General features: G+C 41.9%; 5 protein-coding genes across 9 annotated transcripts; 3 read left to right on the forward strand and 2 right to left on the reverse strand.

Annotated features, from left to right (window-relative positions):
- The first annotated feature begins 34 nt into the window (after positions 1–34).
- LOC124194262 (trypsin-1-like) lies at positions 35–1,978 on the forward strand. The gene is made up of 6 exons (XM_046588370.1): positions 35–523; positions 604–757; positions 826–924; positions 1,000–1,109; positions 1,179–1,360; positions 1,443–1,978. Exons 1-6 carry the CDS (start codon positions 400–402, stop codon positions 1,605–1,607), a joined length of 834 nt encoding a protein of 277 aa, XP_046444326.1. The 5' UTR covers positions 35–399; the 3' UTR covers positions 1,608–1,978.
- On the reverse strand, positions 1,014–3,805 carry LOC124194261 (zinc finger and SCAN domain-containing protein 12-like). Of its 2 annotated transcripts, XM_046588369.1 has the most exons (7): positions 2,835–3,805; positions 2,645–2,778; positions 2,385–2,570; positions 2,213–2,326; positions 1,991–2,141; positions 1,696–1,844; positions 1,014–1,153 (listed from the first exon to the last, which is right to left on the reverse strand). In XM_046588369.1, the coding sequence occupies exons 1-6, from the start codon at positions 2,988–2,990 to the stop codon at positions 1,707–1,709; spliced, it is 879 nt and encodes a 292-aa protein (XP_046444325.1). In that variant the 5' UTR covers positions 2,991–3,805; the 3' UTR covers positions 1,014–1,153; positions 1,696–1,706. The 2 variants fall into 2 exon arrangements, with proteins under 2 accessions (XP_046444325.1, XP_046444323.1); XM_046588367.1 differs by lacking the exon at positions 1,014–1,153 and having other exon boundaries at positions 1,659–1,844.
- An 83-nt stretch (positions 3,806–3,888) lies between these two features.
- LOC124194832 lies at positions 3,889–4,780 on the forward strand. Its single transcript, XM_046589217.1, has 2 exons — positions 3,889–4,612; positions 4,680–4,780. Exons 1-2 carry the CDS (start codon positions 3,889–3,891, stop codon positions 4,778–4,780), a joined length of 825 nt encoding a protein of 274 aa, XP_046445173.1.
- Positions 4,471–7,890, forward strand: LOC124194260. 2 transcript variants are annotated; one of them, XM_046588366.1, is made up of 8 exons: positions 4,471–4,612; positions 4,680–5,357; positions 5,424–5,471; positions 6,331–6,622; positions 6,764–6,791; positions 6,909–6,969; positions 7,116–7,301; positions 7,372–7,890. In XM_046588366.1, exons 2-8 carry the CDS (start codon positions 5,324–5,326, stop codon positions 7,536–7,538), a joined length of 816 nt encoding a protein of 271 aa, XP_046444322.1. In that variant the 5' UTR covers positions 4,471–4,612; positions 4,680–5,323; the 3' UTR covers positions 7,539–7,890. The 2 variants fall into 2 exon arrangements, with proteins under 2 accessions (XP_046444322.1, XP_046444321.1); XM_046588365.1 differs by having other exon boundaries at positions 4,680–5,471.
- Positions 7,614–21,175, reverse strand: LOC124194258. 3 transcript variants are annotated; one of them, XM_046588362.1, is made up of 10 exons: positions 21,070–21,175; positions 19,626–20,207; positions 16,327–16,735; positions 14,243–14,287; positions 13,130–13,227; positions 12,800–12,981; positions 12,320–12,347; positions 10,228–10,312; positions 9,140–9,454; positions 7,614–8,653 (listed from the first exon to the last, which is right to left on the reverse strand). In XM_046588362.1, exons 4-10 carry the CDS (start codon positions 14,283–14,285, stop codon positions 8,484–8,486), a joined length of 921 nt encoding a protein of 306 aa, XP_046444318.1. In that variant the 5' UTR covers positions 14,286–14,287; positions 16,327–16,735; positions 19,626–20,207; positions 21,070–21,175; the 3' UTR covers positions 7,614–8,483. The 3 variants fall into 3 exon arrangements, with proteins under 3 accessions (XP_046444318.1, XP_046444320.1, XP_046444319.1); XM_046588364.1 differs by having other exon boundaries at positions 9,140–9,448; positions 21,070–21,174; XM_046588363.1 differs by having other exon boundaries at positions 9,140–9,451; positions 21,070–21,174.
- Positions 21,176–21,198: the final 23 nt, after the last annotated feature.

The raw sequence follows: 21,198 nt of genomic DNA on the forward strand, positions 1-21,198 counted from the left end.
TCCGCGCATTCGAAATTTCATTTGCGAGTGTCATTTGCGCAGCAATTGCGCCGGTAGGTTCAACGTTCATTGAATACGTTATTGATAAAACAGCTGCGTACAAAATACTGGCAATGACAAGGATATTTAAACAGCTGTGAATCTATCAATGTGGTCGGACCACATGTTGGATGTACGTCACGATAGTGCACATGATTGCCGGGAATGAAAACGAGAAAATAGGGGAAACAGAACTTGTATTCAACGTTGCGACCAATCATGATTAAACATACATCTAAAAAAAAAAAAAAAAAACAGTGAGAGAACTTCATTTGGTCAGTCAATCCACACATACATTTATACAGACGGCGACATTCCGCCAAGCCACTGCAAATCTAGGATCAGGTAACCCAAGTCGTGATGTGCCGTTTCATTTTCATTTTCCTCCTATGGAATTACGCGACACGAGTAGATACAGCTTCCATTGCGGATGCACCAGCACTTCGTCCAACACGTATCGTCAACGGTGAAGAAGTCAGAGATGGTATTTTATTCCAACACATTTATAGTCAATTTTATCCGATATGCATTGTCCTTTACACTGTTCTTAATCGGGAACTGTAGGAGAGGTGACGTGGCAAATATCCTTGCAGCTATCGTTGGCCGTAAGCGGACAAGACCGGCAAAGGACAATGTCTCATTTTTGTGGAGGAGCGATCATTAATAGCCAATGGGCTATCACGGCAGCACACTGTGTTTACCAAAAAATGTACATCACGTAAGCAGAACTAAATGAAAAAGAAAAAAAAAGAAAAAAAAAGTTCATTAGTCTTCGAATTTTCACAGCTCTGATAACTTGTTCATTGTCTTTAACACCACAAATATGAAACTGCCTGACGCTGCTAACATTGGCGTGGAAAAAATCTTTTCGGCCAATTACAATGAGTAAGTCTCATAGCTAACTCACTTTGAAAACTTTATTTTCTACCTTTCACGTGTTTATTTAAAAACTACTCGTAGGGATACGAAAGAAAACGACTTGGCATTGTTAAAACTTAAGGAAAGTATTTACAATGTGACGGAGTCATTTGGCGCTGTTTCGTTGCCGTCCGAGTCCTTTGATCCATCGGGTACATTTGCCATATTGTTTTCAATGACGTTATTTTTTCACATTCTAAAAAATGTTTGTATATATTAAGGGGACTGCGTTGTAAGTGGATGGGGCTACCAGAAAGCAAATGCTGGTATTACACCGGACCACCTAATGGCCGCTAATGTCACAATATTAACAGATGAAGATTGCCAAAACCGATTCAGTCCTCATTATACGATCTACCCCGGGATGATTTGTGCAGGTGGCAAAGAAAAGGACGCGTGTCAGGTTAAAAATAATGATTATCATGATGATGATAAATATTAATGTCAGGAAGAACAAAGAAATTGACGTGCTACTTTCTTTTTAGGGAGATTCTGGAGGGCCTTTGGTGTGCAAGAGCTCAACAGGACAAAACGTTCTGACAGGGATAGTTAGCTGGGGCATTGGATGCGCGACTCCCCATATTCCCGGCGTTTACACCAAGGTGGCTAAGTACATGGACTGGATTAACAAAATAATGGCCGATAATTAAGGTTCAGTGAACCCTACCCGTAACTTCTCCAAAACCGTTTAAAATTCCCAGTCGACTTTACAACACAATTTACTAGAAATTTTAATACCTGTTATTTTTTTATTCACAAATGACTTGTTTCTTCTCTGGATTATTTGATGTTTTGTCCTCTTCTTCTTCACTGTCAGAGACGGAACTGGCACTGGACAAACAATCGGAATCGTTTCCAGCATCCACAGCCTCGGCAGTTGATGATTTCTAAAAATTTTAAAAAATCAGAGATATAAATTTTAATCTAAATTCCGGTCCGTAATACCCAAATACAATTTATTTGTATTATATTTGTCTAATTGGCTTAAGATGAAAGGAAAATAAATGTTTTTTTCTTCAAACACTGATTTTACCCATCGAACTGACGAGGATTTTTGTTTGCTTGTTTGAGCTTTTCTCTTGCGCCCTCGACTGAGAGTTTCCGCTTTGGGTAGAAATTTTTCAGCTTGTGTCTGAACCCGTCTAATATCGAAATCTTGGTCAACTCGAGTAACTAACGTTTGTCTACAAAATACAAAAAATTAGAATTTTAAGTAGGGGCAATTTCTTTGTGAAAATTATGAAGTGTCTTATACCTTTGTTGTTCATTTTCTATGTAGACATCATCACTTTTATGGAAAAGGTTATGATTTTCATAGGCCCTCTTATTGAAGAATAAAGCATCACACATCTTGCATTTGATTAATTCCCTAATAAAAACATAAAAAAATAACCAAGTGCATTCAACATCCATCAATATAAACTTACTGTGGTAATGCATTCCTTTCCTCTTCTTTGTGCTGTCTTTCCAAATGAACTTCAAGATTGTATTTCATAATGTACTCAGATCCACATAAATGGCAGTAATACACACTTTGAGGTTCCTTGGCATTATTGCACTTGATTTTGCGACTGGGAGGTGGTGTCTCAATAGCTTTGATGAGTTTGACAACCCTAATTAATAGTGAATACATGAAAACAAGTTAGTTCAATGAGAAAAAAAAGACAATGATGTATAATAGCTGTACCGATTATGAATTGATTTTGCATGATACTGAAGAGCAGTATCATTGTAGAATGTAGCTTCACACTCTGTACATTGATGCACTCCACTGCTTCCTCCTTCATTTTCATGAGAGAGAACGTGTTTGTCTCTACAATACTATACAACGAAAATTACAAACCCATTGAAAATAAATTGGGAAAAAAATCTTATACCTTAATCGGAAATTGCATGCCACAGTAGGGGCAATAATGTTTGACATTAGACTGCCTATGTTTTCGAAATTTATGCTGGATCGCAGCACTTACAGTGGGAAACTCTTCAACACACAGTTCTTCGTCGCATTTTATTTTTTCAGCCTTGTCGGTCATTCTTTCTCAAATGGGGGAGTTGACATTGGCTTTTCAATTCTTTTTTCCGAATTCAAACGAAAAACAATAGCGAATTTTTCTGTGCAGTAATGCCAGTAAATATTAGGAATTTTATGTATAAACTGTTAAAGGTAAAAACGTAAAGCGTCACATCGACCGATTGTCGTTTATACTAGCGCCCTCTGTGATTGAAATCACCAATTCTTAAACAGATCCGTAAATAAAATGCGATCGATTCTCTAACTCTAATGCTGGGATCTAATTTCTAAAGAAAAACTCTTTCTTGATCATCCTTGAATCAACAAGGAATTCTTAAATTGATTGTAGGAATGTGATCACGTGGTCGGAGTTGAATTCGTTTCCCGCTCTTTTGTCACATGAAACTATGGTTACTACCCGAGTATGATAGATGACTCTGAACTGTTTTGTTTGTGTGTAATCTGCAAAGTTTTTTTTGTGACATAAGAACGATTACTAATGGAACGGACACATGTCTATGTTGGACGGTTATTTAATAAAAGAGCTTCAAAATGAAATGCGGCAATCATGAATTCATGATCCCAATTCAATAAGCAATAGCCCATAAATTTTCCTCGTAATAATAATAACGCAACTTGCATCGACAGTGTCGGTATTATCAACTTCTTGATAATACTTATTCTCTTCGTAAAATTTTTAGACGTTGTAAAAATTCTCTTTTTTTTAAATAAATTTTTTAATTCATTTACTTTAAATAAAAAACGATCATTAATATCAACCCCATCCCGCTGACGTGAAATTGAACTAACGTTCATAGATGGCAGCATTGGCAGCTAAACACATAAACAATACCTAAAAGCGGAAAAAATTGCGAATTAAAACAAGAAAGAAGTGTCAAAAGCGAGACGTTCACAATAAAATGGGGCCTAAAAGAAAGGTGAAAAATGACAGCAAGCCTGATCGCAAACAAGAATCGAGTGACAAGTTGAAAGCGGAAAGTGCCACATTTGCCTCTCTGACATCTGGTGATACTTCAAGCTCAGAAGAAGCATTAAACTCTTCAAAATATTCCAGCAGAAAATTGAACAGCAATTGGCAAAAATATGATAAAGACACTGATTTTGTTCCTGAACCCAGAGGTCTTGATTTTTCAGATTTTTCTGGAAAGAAGCCCACAACGAGTACTGATTCCTACTTCAGATTTTCGAATGAAAAGAACTGGGAAGTACTAGAAAAGTTTGATGACTATTTCAAGCTAAATGTAAATGATTTATGCAGAGAAATTATGTGTGTACCACTTCAAGAACGGCTGAAACTGGATTCAAGTGTTTTGACATCTGAGCAAATAGAAACTTTTGATAGTGATGCCCAAATGTATGAGAGTCGAATGAAAGAACCCTTGGTTCTTACCAAAGAGATCACTGGGAAAATGCTATCTTTGTTATCAAATGAAATTGAACCAAAAGTCAAAGAAAAATCCTGCACTACAGGCTGGGCTCACTCAAAGGAAGAACAGTCTGACAAACAGCAGAAGACCTGGGATAGCAACTCTGAAAATTTCTTCAGTCTCAGTGGTGTGGAGGAAGAATTGGATTTAATATTGGCCATGCCATCAACAGTATCACCATCAAGTCCACTTGAAAGTATATTCTTTTTCTATTAGATTTTTCATTATTGAATTTTTATACATTAAACTTTTTTTATTTTCAGTTTCACCCATCACAGAAAACTTGTCTGAAGAAACATCTACTGTTCATTCTAACCTACAGCTTCAAAATGATTGGCTGGATTCTTTATTAGATGAGGACTGATATTCCGAGTTGATATATTCATTAAACACTTGGCTTTATCGCAAGTTGTGAGAGTAATTCCTCTCTTGTCGTTCCAACTCTTTAACATCAACGAAAATGAAAATACACAAGCCGTGGCAGTAAATTTACTTTTATTCTTTTACAGTTGCTTATAGCTGAAAACTATTGTTATTCTAATACCAAAAGATGATTACGTTACGTATCTTTTGCAAACATATAGTAGGATAAACAGTAGAATTATAAGTTCACATTTCCGCTCCCCTTTATTATGCGACTTCCTTACTTTTTCAGTAACTTATTTGATACTTCCAGTTTCATACTCAGGGAAAAGTTGCTGATGCGCATTCTCGATCCGCAACAAAGATTGAATGAATTATGAATGAGTATACCCGGCATGTTTCTGTTGCAATCGACTGTGCTGTGCTGTTATGTTGCTCTTGGTAACCGCGATCGTAACACGGAGGTTTTATCACCATAACGATCAGATTTCCGACAGACATGAGTCGCAGGACCAGCACTACAAGAGGAGGAGAGTAATTTGCAATGTGCTCTTGCGAAGAGTCTGGTAACGTTTTACGTGAGTATAAAATCTCTGTTCTCATTTCGGTCGCGAAATTAAATTGGTCCGTGCTTATTTCAACAGCGAACAATGTTCCACCGCTGTACACTGGATTTCTGCAATATCACAAAGGTAAGCAAACACTAATTACCTGAAAGACAGAACAGAGTGAAGCGCGGCAATTCAAACAGCAATAAGTAAATAAACTGACAAATGTCCATGAGTGAGCCATTCACACAATCAATCAAAAGTATTAAACAACAATGATATTCGCAGACCGCTCAGATTTGATTGACATGAATCGCTGCGTCCAGCACACGGGGGGAGGGGGGGGAATATTTGAAATGTCATAGAAAATGCCCAGGTTACATCAGGCAGGAAAGAAAACTACCAACGTCGGCTATTAAAAATTGTTAAATGTCAGATTGGAAATAGCACCCGAGTTTTGGGGAGTTCAAAGAAATTCCATTCGTTACGTAGTTTTCAGGAAATGAAATAATTGACTACTCGCACAAGTACATCACGGTGAAGTTTAAATACGCGTTGGTCGATGACGTCAAAGATGGTTAGTGGCTTCTGGTGTCGATTTTCTAGTCGCGTTGATGAAACAAAAGAAAAGTTAATATAGTAAATGTTCCCAGTTGCTCGTGTGTAGCCTCTGTGAGAATGTTGCGAACTTTCGGCTACTGCGAAATGATAATATGAAACACCAGCTTCCTTTATTGATCTAGACGGGTACGTCCTGGATTCAGCGGCATGACTGTCAAGTAACTCTGGTCATAATATGACATCAAGTTATGCTATATACTGCCATCTAATCTCGCGTCTAGACAACACCCTCCCTTTTTCTTGTTCTTTTATTGTGACCGACATTTGGGATTTGGGACTTCCCCCATGCAATTACGTTAATGTAACAATAGAAGAGATTAAACACGGCTGCAAGTTTTCTTGGTTTTTGATGCAATAATCTCCTTTTTTTTCTTTTTCGAAGCAAAATGGTTTGCCACATCCGAGTGGAGCCGTGTTTTCGGCATCCTTTACCAAGACAGTACTCTGGTCTGGTGGTACGAAACTCAAATGGCCAGTCGACCAGAGGGTATCATTTGTCTAAAGTTAGCACCCGAGTTGATCACTACAGGCCAGTACTCGAGGCGCTTGTTTCAAGTTCCAGCTCTACCCAGGAGCCTTTCTGGCACAGGCCTTGAAAATATGATTGCGGTTGGAGAGCGTCATCGCCGGCAACGAGTCCATTTTTTCTTGGCAGAGTCTCAACAAGATTTCAAGTAGGCCTTTAGACAGTATCCGCATTATAATGTATGAAATAGATTGAAAGCCGTATTAGGCTATCTATCGGCTGATTCCTTCACAAAAATTGATCTCCTCCTCCTCCCCTACCCCTCCCCCCATTGAAATCAATTACACAGTGCGTGGTGGACGGCGATCGTGAGCACGGTAAGTCGAATCCTTTGTAACGTACATACAGCTACTTGTTCTGCCAGGAAGTTTTGTGCAAAGTCTGGTACGGTTGGTCTGTCGTCATCGATCGTCGTTTGATCAATATCAATTCAGTTACCGGTAGCTGCAGCTCCTCTCGCAACAATGGCACAACCTTCTCAACCCATCATCCAGGGTAAGGCGTGCAAAAAGAGCGTACGTAGAACTAGTCGTACAACTTTAATATGTGACGTACAATTTCACTACAAAAGAAAAGGGAGAAGAAGACGTCATACTGCCAGGAGATAAAATATTCAATTTTATACCCCCACATCTATGCAGGACCATCTGGTTCGAATTACCAACCTAACGTGCCGGTCGTTCAGTATGTCACCAATCAACAGCAGCCAATTTCGTCCAGCATAAATACGACAGTGGTGGTTCGTGATTCTGGGCCATCGTATGCCGGGGACGCGGTCGTCGGAATGGCAGCCGGTGCCTTCATGGGGGCAGCTCTGTCCAACGCAGGTACATTCAAAAAGAAAAAAACTCAATATCCAATTGGATGACATCTTCTGGTTGCTTTTGACCGGAATAGCTCATACTCATACCGGCTGGGGTTACGGCGGCTACTATAATCAAGACAACGACATTACGGTGGTCAACAACTACAATCTCGATTACTACAACGTCGAGCAAGGTGGTGGTGGTGGCTGCGTATCGAATAACATTACCGACACCGACTGGAGTTACGACGACTTTTAATTGAGACGCCGGCGCCAATTTCGCTGGAAACGACGGACGGAGAGATGATGGGGAATGACGCAGGAACTCTGTCAATTTCAATTTGTAATGTACTATATTTCTGTCACTTTCTTTCTTACTTATCTTATTTTTTCTTCTTTTGGTGTGTGTTTTGGAGAGGGAGAAATAACATGTCACGATCAAACAGCAGACATTCAGTTAATAACAGTGGCTATATGTTTTTTGGGAGAAAGAAACACGTAGGATGTGAGCTATGCTGGATTCGTGCTGTTCTGGTATCTGCTGCCGCAAAAGTTGGTTGTAAAGGGGGGGAAGAGACACACTGAATGGAAATACACACATGGCACGATAACAGAATTTGATGGGTTTCTTAAGTTTTGCATACACTCCTACAACACGCCGTAAAAAGAGTGCCAATCGCTAAAGTAATTATAAATAATAATAATAAATTCAACTCTTTTCAAAATTATCATTCCGCTTCAAATTTCCCTTTTAAAAAAAACATGAGAGAATTTGAAGGTTTGGGGTCGATCCTATTGGGAGTCGAACCGAGTCGAGACTCTCTCACCACCACGTTACATATATCTTTCAAAAATGTTTAAAAATTCTCATCTAAATAAATAAATGCCAACGTCAGTTGCATGCAACTGTGGGGATGAGGGGGGAATATGAGGAGAAGATTTCTCTTCATTTTTGCCGAGAGAGAGAGACAAGGAGAGAAAGAGAAGAGATTATTACGATGTATAAAGAGAAAGATGAAAATTTTAAAAAATTCCTTTTTTTTTCCTTTCCTCTTTTGCAAATATGAAAAAAAGGAACAAATGGAAATATTGGCTGACGCACGACATCAATCGATCCGAGATGTTTTGTACCGGATGTGGTATAGTAAGCTAAAAACCTATACACCACCTTGTGCATGGGGCAGATAAGAGCTAGGTTGTAAGTTCAGAAGCCGAAATCCCCACCAAAGTCCATGTCAAAATCGTTATCCTGACAGTCATCATAGTCTGGATCGTAGTGATGTTGTTGGGAACACCCATTTCCCATCTGGCGCGGATCCATCGAGTCTCGCCCATAGTATCCATCATCGTAAGCCGTGTTTTCCGAGTAGCCACCTAATAACAAGATGAAAAAGGCATTGTAAAAGAGACGAGAAAACGGGCAAGGAAACAAAAAAGCGAGACGCAGAAATGAGTCGAAAGTCAAAAGAACAAAAAGAGGAGAGAAAAAAAAGTGATGAAACGTGACGATAGAAACAAATCTCATTAGTGTCTCGTCAGAGTGTGGGGTGTGCAAAAGTGGGGCTTTGGGAGTTTTCAGCAGACATTCAAGAGTTTCAAACTCTTTTGTATGTAGTACGTCTAAAAGATGCGAGTCTCCCAGCCCAGGGAAACATTCAAACTCGATAAAAATTCAGAACATTTGCCATTCGCCTAAGAGAAAAGACTCGGGAGATCAAGAGGTTCCAGCAGTTTCTCGGAACGAAAAAGGTTTCCCTCTCGACTAGAGGAAATTACAATAATTGGTGACATAGGGACGAACCGGGAAAGGGACTGTGAAAGAAACAAAAAACAAAGAAAAGGGCCGTGAGCCAAACTAACCGATGATGGACTTGTCGGGCTTGTTCCATCCGAGCCCGTAACCCCAACCCCAGTGGGCGAACCCAGTGGCCAACATCATTCCGGTGGCTATTTCGCCGAGCGATGAGTTGACGCTGTTGTCCTTCTTTTTCATTCCCGCGGTGGCGGCGGCGGGAACGACGGCACCCGTCGACGACGCCACAGCAGTTCCTCCGCATCCGTGACCGGAAGCGGCGCACAGACAGCACGGCTGATGACTGCCGACGATGTGGACGTGCTCCTGCTGCAACTGCTGTTTCTCTATGGCCATAGCGGTTGTAACTGCTGCTGCTGCTGCGTTCACAAGGAGGACATTCATAACAAATATTGACTTGGTAAGAAAAAGTTGAGAAACACACACACACAGGGACACACACGGACACGTTAGTTGGCTCTCCCGTCCGGGCTATATAACGCTATAGCTAGCTGACATATATCCCGACTGTTTGCTCTGCCAGCCGGAAACAACTGTACACCACCCCAAAGATCAAAAGCTGTCAACGACTCTGTCGCCCAGTCACGCAGGTCTCATGTAGTGCTGGGTAGTCTCAAATAAGTTTTCATTGCAGGGGGGCCGTCGTTGCAAATCAAGGCTCTCTGACACGACCGCCGGAATTGTTGTACAACCACTACGCACGTAGCGAATTCCTGCAGCCGGCAGCTTTTACCCGACAATTCAATGGCATCATCCACGTTTTTGGTTTTGTGCAAACTTTTGGCGTGAGTTGCATTCAATTTGAATTGATCGATTGATTTGACAACCGGTCAGTAAAGGGGGCGGCTGGGCAAGATTGCTGACTGGCTGCCAGAACTACGTCCACGCCAAAGGTTATGTCACATTCGTCTCCGATTACATCTCATGTAGTATGTGCATGTTAGGTTTAAACACAAGACAGAGGCGAACAAAAGGAGCAGACAGTGTTGATGTATGTTGGAAACCAGCCACGCTTGGCTGAAACAGTAATGCACCCATGTATAGAGAGTACCCCCCTCGCGAAACATACACACAGCGAAACGCGTGTACTTTATTCGAGATATATATATACGTATATAAGGATTGATGTACTCACGCTGCAGATCGATACTCTCGTAGATGTTGGACGTCGTTTCGTCTGCTGGTTCTCCGTAAACCGACAACCCAGGCGGGATTGGCAACTGTGCATACAAATGTTGAAGGGGGAAAAAGAAAAAGAAAACTGTTATTATTTATTTTTCCTTGTTTTGAATATCAATGATCATCTCTCGAGTCTCAAGTGAATGCTGACGGCGCAAAATGTTTGGCTGCTCTGATACGATTGAGGTGATCAAACCAAATCCTCTCAAACGCACACCCTATATGCTAATTTCGGGCTCTTCTCCCGTCTCTCTTTTATGATTCTTCATGACGCGAGAGTTTCGCCTACTTTGTGGCCTGTCTATCCGTTCGATCGATATTTCATAGAGAAAACTCTGCAGGATGGGAGGGAGAGAGAGAAAGAGACATCAAGATAGTTAGGCAGGAAACGTGCATATTGGTTATCAAAGATATATACTATGTAGGGGAAGAAAGAAGGGGGGAGAGATTGGAAGCCCTGGGAGATGGCAAAAGAAGAAAAACGGAAGTTCGTTGCGTGGGCTGCTTCTATTGATCTGATCACACGCTTGATAAATATAAAACGGTCTCGTCTCTCTTTCCTCTTCGGCTGATGTGGTCCCATCTCCTGCGCTCCTATTCTTTTGATATATATAGGCCATCTAAATGATTGACTCTCCTGCAGTCAAGAAAGACGGGGGAAAAATCATATTTCGATGTGTGTATACGTTCTAATGCGTTTGCATTATGCAGCATACACATTCATTATTATTAGTATGAAAGCTGTGAGGTAACCGCGTCAAAATTTGTCTACGCATAAACCCCTGCCAAGTTTCTGTTCCAAGATTTCAACAACCCAATTTAAGACGCCGGGGATAATTATTCATTGAAATTCGATCTAAATTATTCAATACTCGTGTCGCCACTTCCTTGAATCGACACCCGGAGAATGGGAACGGGGAATACAACAAAAACAAAAGGACTCGGGAAGTGTTTGATGGAAACGTCGACGTCAAAATGAAATCCTTTTTGAAAAGGAGTCGTCGAAAGAGAATAAATCAAAAACTGAGAGGGGGGCGACGTTGGACTAAGCAGATAAAAAGTCTTCTCGGGGATTTTTTGTCACCGCTGCTATTTCTTTTCTTTTCATCGACCCTTGATGAATGTCTATAGACTTGCAGCGCGCAAATCAAAAGAGTGAATAACAGAGTCTAGGAGATGGTTCTTCTTTCTCTCTCTTTGGTGAGAGGTGGAAGAATACTTCATGATGGATGTCTGACGATTAGAAGCAAAGCAAAGGGGAGTCTGGGCTGGACGTAAAAGGCGATGGATGGGTCGGATTGTCCAACTCTCTTGTCTCTCAGGATGTGCTCTCAGTCCTAGGAGCTTTGTGATGGAAAGGGCTCCATCTTGTAGCTCCTTTCTTGTAGGCGCTACGTGTATCGACCGATACACACACACACCCTTCCATTCTGTTTCTCCCTGCGCGTTCCAAAGAAAAAAAGAGATGTGCAGGAGAAATATTCCTTCGCCCCGACCGTTTTCTCTTGTTGTGACTGTAGCCGGCTTCCGTGTCCGCACGCTCTTTTGATCGTTACACCAGCCCTATATAGCTCATTGAGACGACCATATCGCGCGCTCTCCAGTTCAAGTGCAGAGGTCTCGCGCCGTAACGAATAGCAAACTCGCCTATGTGCAGTAAGTCAACACGGCAGAAAAAAAAAAAGAAAGAAACACCATTTTCCCCTTTCTTATCTCACGACCGGTCGGGCTGTTTGAGGTAATCGATAAGAGGTCCCCCCCTCCCTCCTTCCAATTTTCAGGTAGTAGTGGTGGTAGAGTAGTGCACACACAACTCTGGGGATTCGATGCTCAATCAGAAAGCGATCGAATTCCGTTTCACTTTCCAGACTAACCTATTCCCCATACTATTAGAAGCCGCTCTCCTCTTTATGTCGTTATCGATGGGACTAAACTTTCTGGCCTCCAATTACGTTCCTACTCCCCTTAGTCGATGATTGAATCAAACCGAAACGGCGAAGAATTCTTAAAAACTATTGAAAAAATCTATGAATTGGCGGATAACTTACTGTGTTGCTGATGGCAGTCATCCAGTCGCTAGCGTGTCAATATAAACAAGATAAAAAAAAAAGAATTCTTAGAAAGAAATGCAAAAAGAGAATGGAATCAATCAAGATTCATTCGGGGGGAAAAAGGTATTCAAGTGGCGCATTGGAGTGTAGCTTGAACGACTTTATAACACAATTTCTTTTTTTTTTCTTTTAAATCAAATAAAAACGTCGGCGGGAAAAAAAGGGCCAACAAAATTTTGATTGGGCGGAAGCCAAAAATGCTTTCATTATGCATCCACACATCATGCGAGTTATGGTGGTTCCCTTGATTCAAAAAATAAAAAATAAATCTCTTTTGTTGTGTGTGTGTGTGTGCCTCTTCCTTTTAAAAGAGCTCATCAAACTTGGTAGTGTCACAATCAAAAGAGACACACAAAAAAGGAGGGAAAGAAAACAGAGAAAACAAAATAAGAAGAGTAAAATAAAAAGATGGATTACTTGATCTCGTCCTCCGACTTGGCTACGAACCAATAGACTTTTTGCCGGTTGGGCGTTCCGAACGCCATAACCTGCCGCACCGTACATCCTTGTGGTAGACTGCTCGGTCGAGTGTGAGGGATGCGGAGAGTGTACTCGCCCATGGCCATTAGTTCGGGAGCTTCCTTCAACATCAAGGCCCCCTACAAAAGAAGACGACAGCCAAGCAAAATGCAATAGACATCAACAAGGGCAGCGTAATCAACGGTCAATCGCATTTGAACGAACAAGAAAGGGGGAAATAATAATAAGAATAATAAGGTGGTTGTTGTTGGTCGTTGTTGTTATTACCTCGGGATCCGATCGTGACTTGTCCTTAAACCAGGCCATCGAAGAATCTTCGTAGAGGACAATAAACTCCTCCCGCCAATAACGACTGAATAGCCGACCTGTGTGGGCATGAAAGTCAATCCCATCCGGAGAGAATCGGAGAGAATAAAAGAAAAGTATTAGCCTCCCCCTCGGACCTTTCTAGAAATAAATCAAAATATGACGGTGGACATGAATCAACGATCAATCTCATTTTTTTTTTCTCTCCACCTATTGTGCAAATCCTTTCCATGATAAGAGAAAGAAACGCTGGAGCGTTCACTAGTAAATCTCGTGAAGGAGAGAGAGAGAGAGACGTCCAGTTGAAGTAGAACAGATGATCAAAAGTCATCGCGTTAAATCGATCCAGTTCTTCTTCTTCTTCTTCTTCCACTCTCATTCTTTCTGCCTTGCCCTTTCACGGGAGACACTGTACGTACCGTGCGAGTTATACGTCGTTATCTTTCTCTCTGATGGGAGGGGTCTACTTTCTAGACCGTGCTGGGCTCTAACAGAAATAAATGGCCAAATCTGTTGGCAAGGTTGACTGATGCAACTGAATCAGTGAGTCGTTCATTCAAGACTTTCGGCGGGATCCCTTGAGTTCCTCAAAGTCTCTCGAGTCCAAACCGATCATCTCTCGGAAACTTTGCCCAGTGTAACAGAATTATGATATTTGCAACGAAAGAAACCCCCACCCGATCGATATGTTCTTCCTACACCAGGGATATCTCGTCGTCGTCTCTCTTTTTTTTTCAGGAAAAATGAATGCATCATCTTTGATTTGAAACCGGCGCCATACACAGGTCTCTCCTCCTACGTGGTAACGGATGGTTGACATTGGATAAATCTTCGAGTGGAAAGCACTCTCGCATCTTTTTTAATGAGGTTCCTCTCTCGTAGTAAAAAGGATTGATTTAGCAGTACACATCTGGTCATGGAAACTGCTGGCAATGACATGTTCCCAATCAGCATGAACCAATGTGTGAAATGATCGAATCAAACGGTTTCGCAAACAAAAAAATACGCCAAAAAACTCCAAAGATGAAAGAGAAGAGATGAAGAAGAACAAAAAATCGTGTCTTTATTACTCACGTTTGTATCTCAGGAGGTAGCCGCACTTCAAGGCTTTGGTCATGGCTGCATCAGTGGAGCAAACACGAACCCAAATGACAGAAGAAAAGAAAAAGAAAAAAAAAAACGTGAAAAATAAGTGACGATTATTGAACGGAGACACTATGGCGATACTGCATGACATGGAAAAAGACAAGACATCGTGATTTCTTCATTGTGGAAGACGAATCGAGATCACAAGTAATCAATAATAAGACGGCGCACTATACAACCAGGACCCCATGCCGCTTTTTTGCCATTGCGAAAAATAAGAAATCATCAAGAATCTGCCAACGGTATAGCACCAGTCAAAGTAGTCTTGACATCGATCGGCCATTCCTCAAAAAAAAAACCACCGCAGATATGAAACTCCCCGTACCGTTTTTTTTTTCCCTTTCTATAGCGTAACGGCGGCATTGTCGAAGAATATAAGAAGGTTGCCGAGGCCTTTCCCTCGAGAGGAGAAGGGACAGACAGAAAAACGGCTGCTGGTAGAAAAGCGGGTGAGTGCAAGGAAAGAGAGAGAGAAACATCCGGTGGTTTGATTGGACGAAGACGTCGGAGAAGATCAAACCGCTCTAAGGGTTTCGTCGGGCAATATCCTATCCTTGCAAGCCACAGTGTCCTCCATCTCTCCTTCTCTCCGTCCAACTTCCTCCTTGGGAGAGTATATACACTCCCTTGCTAAGGTTAGGCGGCAATAGAAACGGAACATGAATCGATGATGAGCTAGTCCTTTTCTTTTACCTCCTGGATCCCACCTCAAAGTCGAACAAGATCCCGAATGTTTCCGAATCCCTGCATCTGAATCTTTATAGGGATTTTCAAACTACTACCGAGGATCGATATCTGATTGGGTGCCAGCAGCTTCTTATCTGTTTACTCATAAATAGGGAGTCTTGTATCAAGTGCCAGACTTAATTGATGTAGTCGATTGAAATTCAATTTAATACGCAGCGAGTCTCTTGTGCGTCGGAAAAGCCAGATTGGTTCCCGACATGAAATTTTAAGACAATGGACCTACCCTCGTGTTCGTCGCCAACCTCTTAAGCTGCTGCGCTGTACTGGTATAAAACTCGGCTCTCCTCGTTTCGTCCAATCCGTTGATTGGAGAGCAGTGGAGAGGTTTTCGCTTTTCTGTCGTCTTCCATTCGACGGAATCGTACAGCACATCAAAAACGCGTAGTCTCCCCCCCCCCCCTAACGAGGCCCAAATCTGAGCCAACGATCGATTTAATGAGAAAGTCAAGTAAAAGGAGCTCCTAGTTTTATTCCAAAATATAAACCCTCGAGACGTTTGTCAGCCAGAAAGTCGCAGGAATCGTGTGGCAGTTGTTTTTAGCTTCTGCCAATTAATAGCGAGGCCGTCGATGAACGTGAATTCCGCGGGTGATGTACCGCGTAAAAAAAAAAAAAAAAAAAAAAAAAAAAAAAAAAAAAAAAAAAGTTGTTTAACTCTCGGCTCCTGCCATTTTTCTCGCTTTTTTATCCATCGATTAACGGCGCACAATGAAAATATACTCCCCCCATGAAAAAAGAAAAGCGGGTGAAAGAGAGAAAAGTGGCAACACTATAGGAATGGCAGTGTCCACATCATTAATCACCATCAAGAGAGAATCACGAACGTATGCGAACGAAAAAAAAAAAAAATAAAAATAAAAGGCCGTCGTGACGTTGTTTCGTCTCATCATTCTTCCCTCCTATTCAAGATCTCAATCACATTTTCACGGCTCTCTTCCTCCGCAGCCGAGATTAGGTTCTTTCTCTCTGGCATCTATCACTCCTGGTTCCTAGCGCCTTGAATGCATAATTGCGTAATGATTTTCCAAGTCTAACGGCTAACAAAAGGAAGGTACGAGCTATTCTTCTCAAATGCACGACTTTCAGTGGTTGTTTGACGAGCCCTCAACGTAGTACATTACACGGGAGCTTTAAACATTCAAAGTACACAACGGAAACTTTGGTTTTTAGATTTAACCTCTGCTTCTTAAACTTGGGAAATGTTTGTTGGATGAGCTTGGGGTTGTGTAGTATACTAGCAGCAGAATGAGTCCAAGTCTTCTTACCGTATTTGTTGTGGTCGAGACTTTGCAGCTAATCCTCTTCTTCTCGTCGCTGTCAGACGAATATTTCAACTGAACAGCGTTGAAGAAATCGGGGAGATCCGATGAGCCGGGCTGGACAACAACAGGTTTTTGGGCTGTCCAGTTATTTTGCCGGAGCCGGAAATGGAGAGCGCAAGAAGGTTAGCGCTTCACAGCCAGACTGCCGTCCTTCAATGGTCGTCACGAGCTTTTTCAGGAAAGCACACCGAGAGCCAAGAAGGGAACCAGCAGGGAGGGTTCTGGCGGCAGAGGTGCTAGCGGCGTGTGATTGAGGAAAAAGAATTCATACTCCGCCTGCGCGAACCTCCTCCATTTGCCAATCCATGGTAAATAACTTCACAGGAATAAATGGAACGTCGACTTCAAGCATCTATCGGAATAACAGCAACAACAAAAAAATAATAATAAAAAAAAAACGGAATAAAATAAATAAATAAGACGTTAGCATGCAGGAAAGCACACAAGGAATAAACGAATCCACTCACAGCACAAATTCAATTTGCCACTTATTATGGTAAATATGAAGTCGATGGAAACAAGACAACAACAACAACAACCCTAAAAAGAAACTAACAGGGAGCGATTTCGGTGTTCAAATTTTGCGGAAAAATTGTCGCCAATCGATAAATGGATGCACTTGAGCGAAGTGACGTCTAGGAATAGCAAAGGTCAGCAGCTAGACGCCGTACACACACACAACGTTCTTTCACGTCTATACCGATCTCAGATCCAATATGTTCCACTGTTTACTGCCTTCTTATTTATTTTCCTTTGTTCTTTCCTTAAACGTCTCGGTTCAAAGTTTCCGTTGACAGATTCAGCCGCTCTCCCACTCTCGAACGAATTCAATTGGAGATAAACACGGTTTTATTCCCTGGCGATATTGAATAGATTGACGCTCAGCAGCGGTACATCGACGCTAATTAGGCCTACGAACCGTGTCTAAATGTGTACATAACAAAGGATGTGACTGGCACATCCATTCAGAGGAGTGAGTCCAGAAACGGGAGTAGGGATGATTGGTAGGGACACGCGGAAGCCCTTAGTCGTTATCGTCTTCGGCAAATTACAGGCTCTACTTAACAGTAGGCCTTGCCTTTCAGTCGTGCTGTCGCTCTCCTACTGAATAAGAGCGGACAAATCGAAAACGGTGTAGAAGCAGCGACCGTCCGAGCAGTTGCGAACATGCAGGGGCCGCAGGATGAGGCAAAGGGATCGATGGCGAGAAACCCGGGGCTCATGTGGACCCTCTCGGAATCATTTTAATCCGATTCCGCCATATAAGGTTCATCATCAACCGAGCGGCTATCTTTTGACGGCAGACGCGCGGGCATTCATTGAACCGCCCCCAAAAAAGACTCCTACTCTGAAAAGAAAAGAAAAATACCGAGATAATGCAGCACCTAGTAGTGTGGGTGAAAGTTGGGGCGTATGATGAGGAGGAGCCGCTTCCGTCATCAGGAAATCCGTCTCTAAAAACTTGGACGCTCGCCTTCACGGGCTGGCTGGCTAGAAGACGTTCCGCCTGATTATTCTGAGATTCGACTCTGCCTCTGCGTGACGAGCCTGGTTATGAAAGATGACATTTGGTCAAAAGGAACGCCAGCAAAGCTCTCAACTCTCTCTTTGTCTCTCAATTTACTTTCGTCTCATTATACTGGGCACCACTTTTGATGAATCCTAATTCCTTGTATGATGTCCACGAACAATTGAAGATGGGATGAAACATTCAACTTCCGGACTTTTTCCTACCTCTTCTGTCCTTTGTCAAACGGTCCTCTGTCCTCGTCCCAACTATTTGAATTGTTATCGTCAAATATTAATGGCATTGTTCGCTCGACTGACTGAACCCATGGACAAATTAGCAAGTCAGCGATCCTGGCAGATAAAGCGAAGAAAAGGAAATCGACTACCTAATTTCTGTGAAACCTCATCCCTCTTAGTCCAATCAACTTGACAGCGCAGAAATGTTGGGCAGAACAAGGAGGGGAAATCAATTCTCCTGATTTTCGTATGTCGCAGCCTCTCCCTATTTTGGCCCCATTCTTCTTTATTTGTGTTCATTTGCCTTCGCAGAGTCGGTGAACTCGTTTCCGGAGAGATAGCAACGAATCCGTTTCCGTGGACATGGCGTTTTTACTCCCGAATTTTTGTTTTTCTTTCCCTTCGTAAACATCGTCTCTCTCCCTGCTGTTCTCTATCTCGATCTTCCCTGACAACCAACATCCCTCATTTCAAAACAAAGATGCAGTAGACAAGATAGAAAGAGCCTAACAAATGACTTCTATGTTATTTTTTCAATTTGTGCGATGGCTACCCACCATGGAGAATTCGGTTCATTTTTCATCGCATTACGAGGAGGCAGAGCCGAGAGGAACACGTATCGATGCCGTTAGGTCGATGCCTGTTGTCACGAAAGCCCGCACTCGTTCACTGGCCGTTTCGTTCGACGGGCGACAAGTTGACAGGCCCGTTTCTCACGTTTCTCTTAATCGATATTTCGCAGATAAAGTCAAGACGGATTCTGCAACACTGAATGAACAATCGCTCGGCGCAGCAGACAGGCCGAATGCTTCTCGTTATTATATGTAATTCAATAGCGAGCGTCTCGCATGTCGCCATCGATCGTGGCGCACGACGAAAATGAAAACTATCCAATATTCTCCCAATACGAGTAGGATCAAATAGATTTTTTTCATTGCTCCGTTACATCTCTTGATTCCCGTATGCGTAACTCTTTTTCTTCCCTTTCTCGTCGTCCCTTTTCCTTGTTGTTGTTGTTGTTGCGACGGCAACATCCCGCGTCCCGGGAATATTATCTGTCGCCCTTGCCATAAAATAATAATATAAAAAAAAGCGAGAAAGTAAAAGACTCCACCTACGCTGTGCGGCCGTGAGTTCTCTTTCTCCAATAGCGGTAGAATTACGGATACGTGACGCTCGTTCGCGCAACGGTAGCAAAGTAATTTTTTAAAGAAGAAAGAAAAGATACAGGAGAAAATGACGCCAACGGGGGGGAAGAAAGCAAAAAGGGAAACACGCAGTTGCTCTACTCGTTTCGCATATCACCTTCGCATCCCCCCTTACAAATACTCATTTTGCCATGCAAGTGCCTCCACCCGTGAAACCTATTTCATCGGGATATTACCCGATTTTTGGGAACCCTTTCAACCTAATTAATTTCTAAGGTTGCGGCGCTGTAAAATTATCGAGCGCCCTGGAAAATTTAATCACCTTAGAGATTAGCAAATTGGGGTTACCTCACTCAAGTAGAAATGAAACAGCAAGCTGACTTTGATGAGTGCCCATTTTTCATCCGAGTGTCAGTGACGAGTGGGTGGACCGCCAATTCATCTGGGCAGTGCATCCGCATGTTCCGGAGCTGTCAGGGTCGGTCAGGACTGTCAGAGGCTTTATTCTTCTTTACGCTTCCCTTTAAGCTGCTCTCCGCCTCTTCTTGCGCACATTTATGAAGTATATGTGTTTAGCTTTGGCTCTGCTAAAGAACGGAACGGTCGGCTAAATTCGGTTCACTAATAATCAAAAGGATGTTGGGAGTTCTTACCCCCCCCCTCTTTTCCATCCAACCGAGGGATGGATGAAGATTCTTCCAAGACCCACTCCGGATCGAACTAAAACCGGAAGTAACTCTGCTGGAAGTAAGGGAGGTTAACTGCCATCTATGGCCAAGTCGTTCCAACCACGGCACGTTCCGGAAGTCGCCAGACTGCTACTTGATTGACTCTGAGTAGCTATAGAATTCAAAGTGGCCAAGTACGTGGCTGAAATTTTCCCGCAAGAATGGCAACTTAGATGAGCCATTTTCAGGCACGTGTTATCATCTGAAAAAGAAAAAGTAAGAAAATGGTTAACGAAATTGGAAAAAAAGCACAATAGCAGATTTATCCTATTAATTGGAAACGTAGTTCTAGTGTACATGTTTCAGCAGTGTAGACCATTTTGCTTTGTTTGCGACTTTACGGACGGCTATCGAACGTGTGATCTTTGTAAGAACAGTGCCTCCGTCTAATCCATAAAAGATACGATACTTAGATAGCTCAGACGACATCAACCATCACTGAGCTGGAGCAAATTAGTCTGAGAGGCTTAACAAAAAGGGAATTTAGTGATCAGAAAAACAAATTACTGAACTTTGGTTTTATACAGGGTATTAAAACTACAGCATTTAAGCTTCAATAAGATCTTCAAGTTCATAGATCTCTGAAAACCTCAATAAATTCTTATGTTTTATTTTAAATTCTTCTTATTTTCAGCATTCCTGACCCAAATATTTTTTTAATTGTGAGATTTTTAAAGTGAAGTCAATGGAAATTACAAGACGGTAGTTTACAAGAAAATGTGATTCACCATAACATTCGAAAACTATGTAGGCTAATGGATTTTAACTTTTAAGGTCATTGGTGAGTCATCAATGATCCATTTTTCGAATAGAACACCCTGAACCTATCTCAAGTTGGTTATGTATGCAGATTACTATACATTATTATACAAACTCAAGGACCTCAGGTATTATCTGTCTAGCTATCAATGCTACAAACAAAGATTCCAACTTTTTTTGAGCCAAATCATTGGTATGGTGGTTAAAAATCTGTATGGCTATACAAGCCATCTCTCTCAAACCGAACTGCAGTGATAATTCATTTAAAAAACGATCTAATTAACGTAGAGATGGAATGGAAATACCTAGAAAACAGCTTGAATATTGGCACAATTACCCTGGCTCACGTGGTTCCACAAATGACTCAGCAGGTAGCAGGACACTATGCAAATGAATTCGAAATACCAAAACAGAGATTAAGTTAAGTGATGCCG

The sequence above is a fragment of the Daphnia pulex genome, chromosome 5 (assembly GCF_021134715.1).
Source record: "Daphnia pulex isolate KAP4 chromosome 5, ASM2113471v1".
Lineage (NCBI taxonomy): Eukaryota > Metazoa > Arthropoda > Branchiopoda > Diplostraca > Daphniidae > Daphnia > Daphnia pulex.

What these genes read in the sequence shown, in the direction of transcription:
- LOC124194261 (XM_046588369.1), bottom strand. Translation starts at nt 2,990, where the DNA reads ATGACCGACAAGGCTGAAAAAATAAAATGCGACGAAGAACTGTGTGTT. An exon ending in GCATGCAATTTCCGATTAAG is followed by an intron (nt 2,779 to 2,834) that starts GTATAAGATTTT and finishes TTCGTTGTATAG; the next exon opens with TATTGTAGAGACAAACACGT. An exon ending in AATCCTCGTCAGTTCGATGG is followed by an intron (nt 1,845 to 1,990) that starts GTAAAATCAGTG and finishes TAAAATTTTTAG; the next exon opens with AAATCATCAACTGCCGAGGC.
- LOC124194832 (XM_046589217.1), top strand. Translation starts at nt 3,889, where the DNA reads ATGGGGCCTAAAAGAAAGGTGAAAAATGACAGCAAGCCTGATCGCAAA. An exon ending in ACCATCAAGTCCACTTGAAA is followed by an intron (nt 4,613 to 4,679) that starts GTATATTCTTTT and finishes TTTTATTTTCAG; the next exon opens with TTTCACCCATCACAGAAAAC.
- LOC124194258 (XM_046588362.1), bottom strand. Translation starts at nt 14,285, where the DNA reads ATGACCAAAGCCTTGAAGTGCGGCTACCTCCTGAGATACAAAC. An exon ending in AGTCACGATCGGATCCCGAG is followed by an intron (nt 12,982 to 13,129) that starts GTAATAACAACA and finishes CTTCTTTTGTAG; the next exon opens with GGGGCCTTGATGTTGAAGGA. An exon ending in AAGTCGGAGGACGAGATCAA is followed by an intron (nt 12,348 to 12,799) that starts GTAATCCATCTT and finishes TTGACACGCTAG; the next exon opens with CGACTGGATGACTGCCATCA.
- LOC124194260 (XM_046588365.1), top strand. Translation starts at nt 5,324, where the DNA reads ATGTGCTCTTGCGAAGAGTCTGGTAACGTTTTACGTGAGTATAAAATC. An exon ending in TTCTCAACCCATCATCCAGG is followed by an intron (nt 6,970 to 7,115) that starts GTAAGGCGTGCA and finishes ACATCTATGCAG; the next exon opens with GACCATCTGGTTCGAATTAC. An exon ending in GGCAGCTCTGTCCAACGCAG is followed by an intron (nt 7,302 to 7,371) that starts GTACATTCAAAA and finishes TGACCGGAATAG; the next exon opens with CTCATACTCATACCGGCTGG.
- LOC124194262 (XM_046588370.1), top strand. Translation starts at nt 400, where the DNA reads ATGTGCCGTTTCATTTTCATTTTCCTCCTATGGAATTACGCGACACGA. An exon ending in CGGTGAAGAAGTCAGAGATG is followed by an intron (nt 524 to 603) that starts GTATTTTATTCC and finishes CGGGAACTGTAG; the next exon opens with GAGAGGTGACGTGGCAAATA. An exon ending in CGAGTCCTTTGATCCATCGG is followed by an intron (nt 1,110 to 1,178) that starts GTACATTTGCCA and finishes GTATATATTAAG; the next exon opens with GGGACTGCGTTGTAAGTGGA.